The sequence below is a fragment of the Cottoperca gobio genome, chromosome 5 (genome assembly GCF_900634415.1).
Source record: "Cottoperca gobio chromosome 5, fCotGob3.1, whole genome shotgun sequence".
In the NCBI taxonomy this organism is placed as follows: domain Eukaryota; kingdom Metazoa; phylum Chordata; class Actinopteri; order Perciformes; family Bovichtidae; genus Cottoperca; species Cottoperca gobio.
This window is the reverse complement of record NC_041359.1, coordinates 971169-982712: the sequence shown is the minus strand read 5'-3', so window position 1 is coordinate 982712 and position 11544 is coordinate 971169. Positions and strand designations below refer to the sequence as shown.

Sequence of the window (11544 nt, the reverse complement as noted above, 5' to 3'; positions counted from 1 at the left end):
TATGAGCTGCTATGTGCTCCTGTCCACTGTCGGATAAGTAAGTCAAGTTAAATTCTCAAAGGTACGTTTATATAGTATGGAGGCAGCTTGAAATGCATATTAGAGCAGTATTTCCCTTAACCGGAAACGTACCCATTTGGTTGCCGTACCGCCTGTCGCCATTTCAAAACGGCTAAGCTTTATTGCGCACAGCAAAGTTGTTCAGCAAAGAAGTTTAAATAAAGACACGGATCGTTTGAATGATTTAAGGTAAAGACATCCATTGACTGGAAGCTGCATGTCGGATGGCCGTCAGGCTCTTATTCAGAGTTTACCTGTTCATGTATCCCAATGACTTTCTCTAACCTAACATTAGTCACATTTTCTACATTACATTAGCATCCGTAGCTAAAGCTAGTGACGGATAGCCTGCTAGAGCAAGCTTATGTAGCTATTCTTGTAAATATTGACTGAAGAGCCTGTGAACCCATAACGTTCCAGTCTGTGTGAACCTCCGTATCGTAAACCTGTAAGCTGAGCAAACAGTCGGCTGCTTATTGAATGTGGACCACTTGCTTCGTAATGTTGCGAAGGCACAGCAGTGTACAACATATATTATTTGAACACGCCACTTTTGCATATGCTAAAATCTATACAAATGGCAAACAAATGCGGGATTGCTCAATGCTGCAGGCACTTAACTCAAAGAGCATTACTTAAGACTAGTTATGAATAGTTGTGATCCATGTTGTAATTCGGCAAACATCCAATGCACACAACGTTCACACAAGCACAGTTTCAATTAAAGTACTTGACTCGTTTCATTCTTGTTATATAGTGATGGAAGCCGGTAGCATTCAATATAGTAAACTAATTTAAAACGCCAAACTTACAAATAAAATCAGTACTCTGTTAATTAAGTGTGCCATTCCACCAGTACATACAAAGGATATGCTCAGGATTCCAGCAACTTCTAATAATGTACATGTTTGCTGAAAATGAAAGAAATTGTAAATTGAGTTTGACATGACGTTCTCTCTCCATAGAAGAGGACGGAACATTCTGCCCCTCCAGACTTCATAGAAAATGCTGGAGCTACCCAACTACAGCAGCCAGCTGATGCAGCAGCTATGGGCTCTGAGGAAAGAGGGCCACTTGTGTGACTGCACCATCCTGGTGGGAGACAGCCCTCACCGTGCACATAAACTGGTACTGGCCGCCTCCAGCATGCTCTTCAGGTAGTGTGAGCATGGGATTTGAAAGATGATCTGCAGAGATTGGTTTGCACAGTCTCAAGTGCCAAATATAATTTTGTGATCATTCATCAAATAGTAGTTTGACAAAATAAAAGATCAAAAAATATAATTTTGTCAAAGTGTTAAGCCAGTTCACAAATACTACACATGTGTTTAAGCAAGAATCCTGGTCATGTTCTAAACTTTTTACACTTTCAAAACATTTCCCACATATGTGTTCTCTAATATTTTATGAATTTATTTTGTAATTTAATGAGAATAAAGTCATAATATTTCAAGAAAACATCAACCTGCGCACATAAGTCAAGTCAAATTGCAAGCCGTTTGCAATGACTGCTGACATTTTCATTAACACTGCATTTTCTTTTCAATAGAGTCCAGGTCCTTTCAATGCATAGTCCTGATCATATCATTTCCAGTTGTGTGGCTATATGCACCGTATAGCCACACAACTGGAAATGATATGATAAGGACTATGACAGTCTGACATGTCTTACCCATTTGTTATTGTTTCAAAGCTTTACTAGGTCAAAATGTGACTCGTTGTTTATGCTTATAAGTCTCAGGCAGAGGTCTTACAACACTCAAATCCAAGTTACATCCCAAGTCATTTCTGTGACTTAAATAAGTCTAAATGGAGTCCTAGTGTCATGTTTACAGCTTTAGTAGTAGACATCCACGTCACCCCCATATTCATGAATTTGATCCACAACTTAATTTGGTTCTGTTGCAGGAAGATCTGAGAAACTTTCTTTCATGTAGTTCATCTCTTGCTTTTACCAACTGCAGTATGTGAGCAGAACAACCAGTCAGAAGTATTGTTGAACAATTTGGAAAAAATAACGCTTCACAATATTAGAGGGAATAATAATGTTTGTATCATTATTCTCATTTTCATTTAAAAAATATATTCAAATCAAAATGACCATGGTGTGATTATGTTTTTTCTTTACCAGGATTTGATCAAAACAAAGATTCTTTAGAATATGTTCTGTAGCCCGGGACACCTTTGCAGCGCCACAATACTTAATTCAGAATGATATTTTGACACATATTTTTCCTTTAACTAATACTGGCCTCCTGCGATTAGATATTGCACTAGTCCATATTGCAGTTTCAATAAAATTCCAATTATTTGTTGAGCCCTAGTCAGAAGCCAGTCGCCACATCTCTACTATGTTTCTTTGGTCATTTAACAAATCCATATTAATCATAGCACTGTAAAGACAAGTGGGTAATGAAAGGAAAGATGACTTGTAGTGGGATAGTTGGGAAGGTTTGGGACTTAGATAAGTCTTATAGTTGTAATTGGTGTTAAATGGGATCCTGAAAAGCAATGAAGTTATCTTCCTCTGTCAGGTCTCTCCTGGATGACTCCGACACCATCTCCATCGACACTGCCATGGTTTCCTCGCAGGAGTTTGGCTGTCTGCTGGACATGGTCTACACCGGCAAGCTGCCTCTTGGCAAACACAACGTCAGCCGCATCGTCGCCGCCGCAGACAGCCTGCAGATGTTCGACGTGGCTGTCGGCTTCAAAAACGTCCTCACTAGTCTTGTGAACCAGCAGACCCCGGTCCCTTCTACACAGATATCCAGCCTCACCGTGATCAACAAAGTCCAGAGCCTAAACCCTGAGGGTTCTGCTTCACCCAACAAAGACGACACGACTTCAGACAAGTTGGAGCTTCAGGCTGAGCTGAAGGAGAAAGAGTGTCAGAGTGACAGTGAAGACGCAGAAGAACCAGCATGTAAAAGAACCTGTGTGGAGCTCTCTGAGCCCTCAGGTCCGTTTCAGCTGCTTTCCATGTCAAAGGCTTAGGAACATGTGTTGAAGGCATATTATACTGAGTTACTAGTTTATTAGGCACAATCCAATACAACAACCCTACAACACAAAAACAACTTAACTGTCCTAACACTTTCTTTTCATATATGTGTACACAGAGCCTGAAGAAGCCAAATCCTCAGAAGTGGAAGTGGAAGAAAACAACACAACGGCAGCCAAGGAATCAAACGGGCCTGCAGCTGGTTTTCTGGAACATTCCTCTCAGCTCGTGGAGCTCCTCTCCAACATGTCGTCTGTCCTGGAGCTGCTGAGCCAGGCAGCACAGGGAAGCCTGAATGAACAGCAGAGACAGGTAACCATTGTCTACCCACATAGGAAGGTTAAAAGAACTAAGTGATGTTTGCATTCACTGTTACCTTCCAAGACACAATGTGTGTATGTAAAGACATCCATTATTACTTGGTAGAAGTCTTCCAGACGTCACAGACTCCACAGGAAACCTTTTTATACCTTTAATCTTAGAATATCTTTAATATGTTTACAGCTAATATCTTTTCGCAAATAATATTTTTTAATGTTTGAACCTTTGCTGATATCTTCCTTTGCTGTATTCTCCACGTTTCTCCATCTCCATTCTTGATCAGATCCATTCAAGTCTCATCGCAAGGATCATTTGACAGAATGTCAGAACTTAATTAGAAGATGTAATGTGGGATTCATTAGAACTAAGTGTTGTAAAGTGTAATGCACAGAAATATGAATCAGAGGAAATACAAATACTACTGGTGCTAAGGAATTAATGTTGCAAGGAAGGCAACAATAAATATAAAACATGAAGTTTATTTTCAAATGTGGAGGCATTTCAGATGTGGGACGGAGCAGAGTGCGAACACATTTCAGGCTGTCAAATACATTTTTGTCAGGCATAAAGGCGTTATACACCAATCATATTTTATTCACATACAGTACCCATCAAAGTTTGGACACACATTCACATTAAATGAGAATGTGTGTCCAAACTTTTGACTTGTACTGTATGTTGCACAGAACTGCTATAAACTCTGTAATCAAGACACCATGTAAAAATGAGTGAGAGGTTTCGAGTTTGCTTTAATATCAAATTAAAACAGGGAGGCTTCTTACTGATGATAAAGTATTGTTATAAAGCAGGTACAGTCAGGAGTAAGTGTCGGTAATATAAAGGGCCGGATCGCTCTGCAGTTGAGGGAAATAAGGTGCCTTTCTGCTCCTGCCAGGTTGTGTGTGAGTGCTGTGAGGAGGCAGATCCACGCTCAGTGTTGGAGAAGCTGATGAGCCGAGTGAAGGAGGGGCAGCTCAGCGAGGGAGCGCTCCTCAGGCTGCTCCGGACTCTTCATCACAAAGCTCCTTCCTCCTTCCCCACACCACTGCTCTCTCTGCTGGAAGAGGCGGAGAAGAACACAGAGGAGCCTGACGCAAACCAAACTGGAGGTGTGAGAAGATATCTTCTTTGTCAATAAAAAATGAGGGGCTGAAAAAAAAAAAAAAAAAAAATCGAATTGTGATTATGTTGACTAATATTGCAATTGCAAAATGATTTAAGATATTTTTTCATCGTTCTCATTTTCATTGAAAAAGTTATTTGAAATGATTAGGGTGTGATTTTTGAGGGGATCTGTACCAAACAAAGATGTTTTCTTGATTCTATAGAATGCAAGAACATCCCTGCAGCGCCTCTATATTTAATATAAAATGGTATTTTTTACACATATTTTGCCTCCATTGATTTTTCAACCTTTTTCCATCCTTTACAGTTGTCTCAGAAAAGCAGAACGGCACGGGCAATGAAGAAAAGCAGGAGGGAGAGGAAGAAGACATAAAGGAGGAGACCGAAGAGGACGAGAAAGTCATAAATGCTACAACAGACTCTTCTTCCTCCCCCCCATCCTCCTCTTCTTCCTCCCCCTCCAAGCCCTACTCCTGTCGCTGGTGTAAGAGGGGTTTTGCCTACAAGTGTCGAATGCTGGCCCACGTTAAGCGCTGCCCCATGTCCCAGGAGTGTGAGCAGCAGTGCCCGCAGTGCCCAAAGAAGCTGGCCAACCAGCGGGCCCTGCAGCGGCATCGGGCCGAGGCCCACCGCAACACAGCACGAGTGAAGAAGAAGGTGGCCTGTGACCTCTGCGGGCGAACCTTCGCACACCCATCCGGTGAGAATTGCTGGTCCAGTAAGAGTTACGCCTGGAACTCGCTCTCAATGTTTGTACGCAACACAAATGAGAATGCCCAGTTTTACACTCCGAGCTGTGACGCCTGAACTTGCAGGTCAAGCTGAAATGAAACTACCTACACTACAGCATAGTGCACAGTTACATTGACAATCTCAGCTGACACATTTACAAACACAACAACCAAAGGGAAAGCAACGTTGCATTGCTAGCAGCATGTTAGCTTTAGCTTTGATGAGTGCGGGAGGTGTCGCTGGTTCTGTGTGAGGGAGTGGAACTTTCATATCGGTTACTTACCGTCAGCTGCTGAGCTGAGTCGGCGGACCATGAAGCATCTTGCCTCGTTCACAAAAGTACAATATTGTATTAGCCTGGATATTAAACCACCCTCATTTTCACTCCACTTCCTCCAAAACACGTTCCACGAGCAGACTGGAAGAAGCTCACTGGCTATCAACATTAAGTCCGCAAATAACCCAGAATGCAACACGTTCTAACTGTAATTTAACATTCCAATGGTACTTGATGTGTAATCCTTGAATACATTACAACCTCTACCTCATCTAATTTCCAGAAAGGAATATTTTCTCGTCTTATATTTGGGCTAATACAGTAATGGTACACGATCCTTTACTTCAAATTGAATTAATGTCTCATTTTACAAACTGATTTTAAATGTGTAAAATGAAAATTCAGATGCAGCCATTAAACGTTGTCACCTGTCGGTTTGTGGACTACTGTTTTGAAGCCATGTGTGAATAAAGATAACTGGATCCAGCATTAGAGGTGGGGCCCTGTTCATTCCTATTAAAGTTGCTCAGTGGTGCATGAAGCCAAAATGGCTCGACTTTCGACTATAAAGTTACCCAGATCCTCCAGTGATCTCATATAGACTCATGGACTTCTTTTTGCAACCAGTGAAGTCGCTTCATGCTGGATAATAGAGAGGATACAGGTTTAATTCCACATTGGCTTTTCGGACCCGGAGGTCTGGATGCATCAATAAGATGTCACCGTTTGTTTTGTTTCATTGTAATGTTTCTGCTCCCTTTTGTCATATTCCAGGAATGATTTACCACAAGCGCACAGAGCACTTTGAAGAGAAACCGTTTGCTTGTGAGGACTGCGGTGCAAAGTTTGGCGCCAACTCTTCTCTGAAGAATCACATGAGGCTGCACACAGGAGAGAAACCTTACCACTGCAAACACTGTGACATGAGCTTCAGTGTAGCTGCTGCCCTTGCATACCACACCAAGAAGAAACACTCTGAGGGTAACTCACACACACACACACACAAACACAAAGACAGACACAAACAGACACACACAAAAACAGACAGACAGACAGAGACACAAACACACACCTGTGTAGTACAAAAGAAAATGCTTATATTGTTGGTCGATAAACGATCATATTGAATACCTTCTGAATGCAACCCTCCTTCTCCATTATTAAAATTATTATTTATATCTTGAATTGGACCAATCATGCGCTTCACTAAAAGAATAAAAATCTAAATGTTTCCAAATCTTTTTGAGTTGTTGAAACGTGTCACAGCCTGAAAAGTGAGGCTAACCTTTGCGTTGTGATTTGAGAAATCTGTCCTCAGTGATGTCTCTGCATGTCCAGTCACTTCCGTCTGTGCTTTCTTCTTTGTGTTTAGGAAAGATGTATGTGTGTCAGTATTGTAAGGCCGTCTTCGCCCAGTCCATTGAACTGACACGTCATGTGCGCACACACACTGGTGATCGGCCTTATGTGTGCCGAGAATGTGGCAAAGGTTACAGCCAGGCCAGCGGACTCACTGTCCACCTGCACACCTTCCACAGTAAGAACACACTCACACTCAGGCTGCATTTTGAAGAAAACTGTTCTGTGTGTATCACATACTGTTGCATCGATTAGAAAAAGATAAAAAATGAATATTCAACTTATAGATTTTTTCTTAAATCCTCACCTTCCATATTGTTATGCTGTATTAAAGAGCAAAAGAAACACATTTGCAGAATAAATGATGTACCGAATGCAAGCAATTGGCGGACACAATAATGTAATAATTATGGATTTGTTCCCACTCAGATTTGTTGGAGCCTCATGACTGTCAAAAGTGTTGTCTTAGCTTCTCCTCGTTGGAGGAGCATCGCCAGCACATCCAGGAGTTCCACCCAAAGGAGTTCCACAAGTGTCCCACCTGTAACAAGGTGTTCACCAGCGCCGCCCTGCTGGACAAACACAAGGGCACACACTCTGGAACCAAGCCCTTCAGCTGTGACCTCTGCAACAAGTCTTACCAGGTATGAGGAGACTGTTCAGCTTCACAGCTCTGAGGTGAATCTCTTTAATTGTTTACAATGTGTGCTTTGTAGTTTATGTATATATCCCTCTCTGTTGCCATAGCAACTGTCAGGCCTCTGGTACCACAACAGGACCAACCACCCTGATGTGTTTGCTAACCACACCCGGCAGCTCAAGACTCTGGTCCAGTGTGACGTCTGCTTCAAGTTCTTTCCCAGCGCTGCCAGTGTAGCCAAACACCAGGCTGCTGAGCACCAAGGTGAGGACAGCACACCAGATGTAATACAGACTCACATTATAAGGTAGATAGTGACATGTGAGCCCTGACAACGAGGCCCTGCACCAAAACTATTTAGCATCAAGAGAAATATTTTGCCACATCTCAACAAGGCATGCTTCAGAAATTTACTGCAAAAGTTATAACTGAATGTGTAATAATCAGTGTGAGAGCAAAGTAATAGTGTTGTTGTTCACTGTAAGACATAGCTCCTGGTGCTAAAAGGGCATCCAAGGAGAGATGAAAAATAAAACCAACAATTTGATTAAACAATCAAATATCTCTGACACCTTTAGTAGATATGCAATCTGAAATCTGTGAGGAAAAAAACAGTCAAGAGTTTTATTGTTGAAAGTGGAATGCATCGCAATAGTACTAAGTAATAATACTCCACAAATCTGATAAGCATCCTTGTGTTTAAAGGACAATTCCACCATTTCCCACATTGATTTCAATTAGTTTTACTAAAACAACTTCAGTCCTGAGAGACTTAAACTAGAAGGAGGTTCTCCGCCACCGTGTATGGCATCGTGTGTGTCTGCTAGGACTTCTGTTGAAGCCCTCATACAGTGGAGAATTAATCCAAATTTACAGCTGCATCATGAATGCAAAGAAAAGCAAAGTAAATAAAGCAAGCGTGGTGTTCAATGTGATGAATGACTAAACTTTAGCATAATTTAAATTTGCCCAGATTGGATTTGTAGTTCAAATAAAAACACTGGTTTGGCCCTTTAACAAGATTCTGTCTTCAGTCTTTTTTTTATTATTTTCAGTTTTGATCCTCTAGTAGATGTTTCGGTGCTGATCACAGCTTGGTCACACAACAATATCTGTCATACCGAAGGGCTTCATCCTTCTACTTTAGCAGTTGGGTTCAAGGGAGAAGACAGAGTATCACATCCTGTATTTGCCCTCATTGTCGTGACAATATAAATGAATAACAGCAGCTCGTCATTGACCGTCTTTATTGATCCTGTTTGTCCGTTCTCCAGGCTCAGCGGCACCAGCAGTGCACTGTCCGTACTGCCCGGCTGTGCTGGGTGCGGAGGAGGAGATGCAGGAGCACATCAGCAGCCAGCATGTCGACGCGTCCAGCTGCCCCCTCTGCTCGCTGCTCTGCTCCACCCAGCTGGAGCTGCAGGAGCACCTGCTCTCCTGCCACATGGAGACACCTGAGGAGCAGGAGGCCTCCTCCTCGCACACAGTAAGGAGCTGGGAAATATAGCACAGCCTGTGCAGCCCTCAGCTTTAGATAAATAGGAAAATATTGTCCATGATATTTGTGAATATTATTCTGAACGGAGTTAAATACCGAACCTGCGCACAAAGGTGAATATAATAAATAAAAATAGAAATATTGAATATACGACTTTCTGTCCAATCAGGTGATTGCAACAGAGCCTACAGGCAATGAAGGGGCGGAGTCAATGGTCTGTGAGGAGCAGGCCCAGCTGGCAGCTGGCCAGCAGGTGTTTGTGGCCCTGGCAGGTGGAAGAGAGGGAGTGTCATCAGCGGAGGTGGTGGAGGTCAACATGTATGACCTGCTCAACAGCTCAGTCACCTTCATCTGTGAGGACAAACAGTCAGATCCTGGCTCTTAATCATGAACTCTGACCCCTGAAGCATCACTCTGACACTGAGCAGTTGTGTCGTCTCTTCTACAACATAGGCCAAACTGACATCATTCTCAGGCCAAGGACTCTTTGTGATGAAGCTTCATGTTTAGTCCACCAAAATCTTTTCTGTGGTAGTTGTTTTGCATTTTTATTTAAATATACTGAATGTGTGTTTGACTTTAGTTTATATTCAGAAACCCAGGTTGGTTTATAAGGGTTGTGCCCATAGAGCACAGAAAGTCAAACACAAAGGCAGAAAAACAAAGCTGAGCTCAGCCGGCTGCTCGGATATCTCTACTAGTTACTACACTAGCCACACAACCAGCCTCTACAGACACAATGTGGACTTTCTGTTAAAGCTGAGGGTCTGGCCACGAGTAGAGACTGAAGGTTCTTGACCTTAGAATAAGTTTCATGGATGAAAGTTTTACAATCGTTTTGTTGAGCTTTCAGTCCTTCACTGATGCTGACTGAGATGTGATGGTTTGAAAGTGTGTTCATTGAAGGATTTTATTTTTCTTGTCAACAAATCCCATGAAAAGACCAACACCAACATGTTCGCCTTCCAATACTTCAACTTCCCTATTCTGTCTGTGGCTCTCAGCCCTAAGCCCATTGGATCCTACTGAAGAAGTACATCTTTAAAAAGTGCTCACAAGTTTTATTTTTAATAAAGGCTTCTCAAACAGGTGGTCGCTTTTTACTTCTAAGCAAACATTACTCAAGCAGCAGGAGAGTGTGTTTGGGATTGATTCACAATAAATTTCACTGTGTGTGTTCATGGTAGTGAAGAATTGTACACGTTTTAATAGTTTTTGGATACCCATGGAGTTCATCAGTACAGAGTAATAACATATTTCATGCTTTAGATTAACAGAAAAATACATTCATTGTTGGTTTAGGTCTTTTCATGGGATTTGTTAATGGTAAAATAAATATACAATACTTGCAGCATCCTTTGACTTTCTGAGGCTGGAACATAAAGGTAACATGTTGTGGCTGCATTGCATTCTGGGCTCTCTGCTACTGCAGGTGTAGAAACTGGTTTCACTCTTCTACACTAGATTTCTGTCACACTTTAGCCACGATGTCATTTGTTATTGCAGGTCACAAATAGATCACCAGGATAAAATGGCTGTTCAAGGGTGGATTTGTCTCATTAGAAATAAACAAACAATCAAACTCAAATGTAGTATGGTGTTTATTACAGATGGTGCTGACAATGGATGAAATACAAAGCAACAACTTACATTCTGATCGCCTCATACAGCAAAGACCTGAGTAGACATGTATTTTGTATATACAAAATACATATAATATATTACAATATAATAATATATACATATATATAACATATATATACATAATAACATATACATATAATATATAACATAATATATATACAAAGAAATATATATATAGAGACAGAATATATATCAGATATAATAATATAATATATACAATAGAATACTATACATATACAGATATAGATATATATATAGATATGATACATATAAATATACAGACAATATTATTAATAATATATTACATATATATAGACATATAAGATACATCATATAGAAAAATAATATATATAGATAGAAAAGATATAGATATAACATATATAATAGAGATATACATATATATATATATATATACATATATATATATATTATACATATATATATGTATATATATATATCTATATATATATATATATTAATCATATCTATATAATATATAAAACACTAAAAAAATAAATAAAAAATCCACAAACGTAATAAAATAAAATCTCTCTCTTCTTCTCCCTCTCTCCCTCTCTTCTCTCTCTCTCTCTCTTCTCTCTCCTCTCTCTCTCTCTCTCTCTCTCTCTTTCTCTCTCTCTCTCTTCTCTATCTCTCCCCCTCTCCTCTCTCTCTCTCTCTCTCTCTCTCTCTCTCTCTCTCTCTCTCTATCTCTCTCCTCCTCTCTCTCTCTCTCTCTCCCCTCCCTCTTCTCTCTCTTCTCTCTCTCTTCTCTTCTCTCTCTTCTATCTCTATCCTCCTCTCTCCTCTCCTCTCTCTCTCTCTCTCTCTCTCTCTCTCTCTCTCTCTCTCTCTATCCTCTCCCTCTCTCTCTCTCTCTCATC

The 11544-nt window shown here is 40.8% G+C and overlaps 1 protein-coding gene across 2 annotated transcripts; it reads left to right on the top strand.

Annotated features, from left to right (window-relative positions):
- Positions 1–114: 114 nt before the first annotated feature.
- On the top strand, positions 115–10604 carry zbtb40 (zinc finger and BTB domain containing 40). Of its 2 annotated transcripts, XM_029432622.1 has the most exons (12): positions 115–249; positions 1026–1217; positions 2595–3022; positions 3183–3376; positions 4281–4494; positions 4818–5210; positions 6294–6500; positions 6892–7056; positions 7308–7522; positions 7626–7782; positions 8793–9004; positions 9186–10604. In XM_029432622.1, the coding sequence occupies exons 2-12, from the start codon at positions 1066–1068 to the stop codon at positions 9399–9401; spliced, it is 2553 nt and encodes an 850-aa protein (XP_029288482.1). In that variant the 5' UTR covers positions 115–249; positions 1026–1065; the 3' UTR covers positions 9402–10604. The 2 variants fall into 2 exon arrangements, with proteins under 2 accessions (XP_029288482.1, XP_029288483.1); XM_029432623.1 differs by lacking the exon at positions 115–249 and having other exon boundaries at positions 1061–1188.
- Positions 10605–11544: the final 940 nt, after the last annotated feature.

What these genes read in the sequence shown, in the direction of transcription:
- zbtb40 (XM_029432622.1), top strand. Translation starts at nt 1,066, where the DNA reads ATGCTGGAGCTACCCAACTACAGCAGCCAGCTGATGCAGCAGCTATGG. An exon ending in GGAGCTCTCTGAGCCCTCAG is followed by an intron (nt 3,023 to 3,182) that starts GTCCGTTTCAGC and finishes ATGTGTACACAG; the next exon opens with AGCCTGAAGAAGCCAAATCC. An exon ending in TCTGCAACAAGTCTTACCAG is followed by an intron (nt 7,523 to 7,625) that starts GTATGAGGAGAC and finishes CTGTTGCCATAG; the next exon opens with CAACTGTCAGGCCTCTGGTA.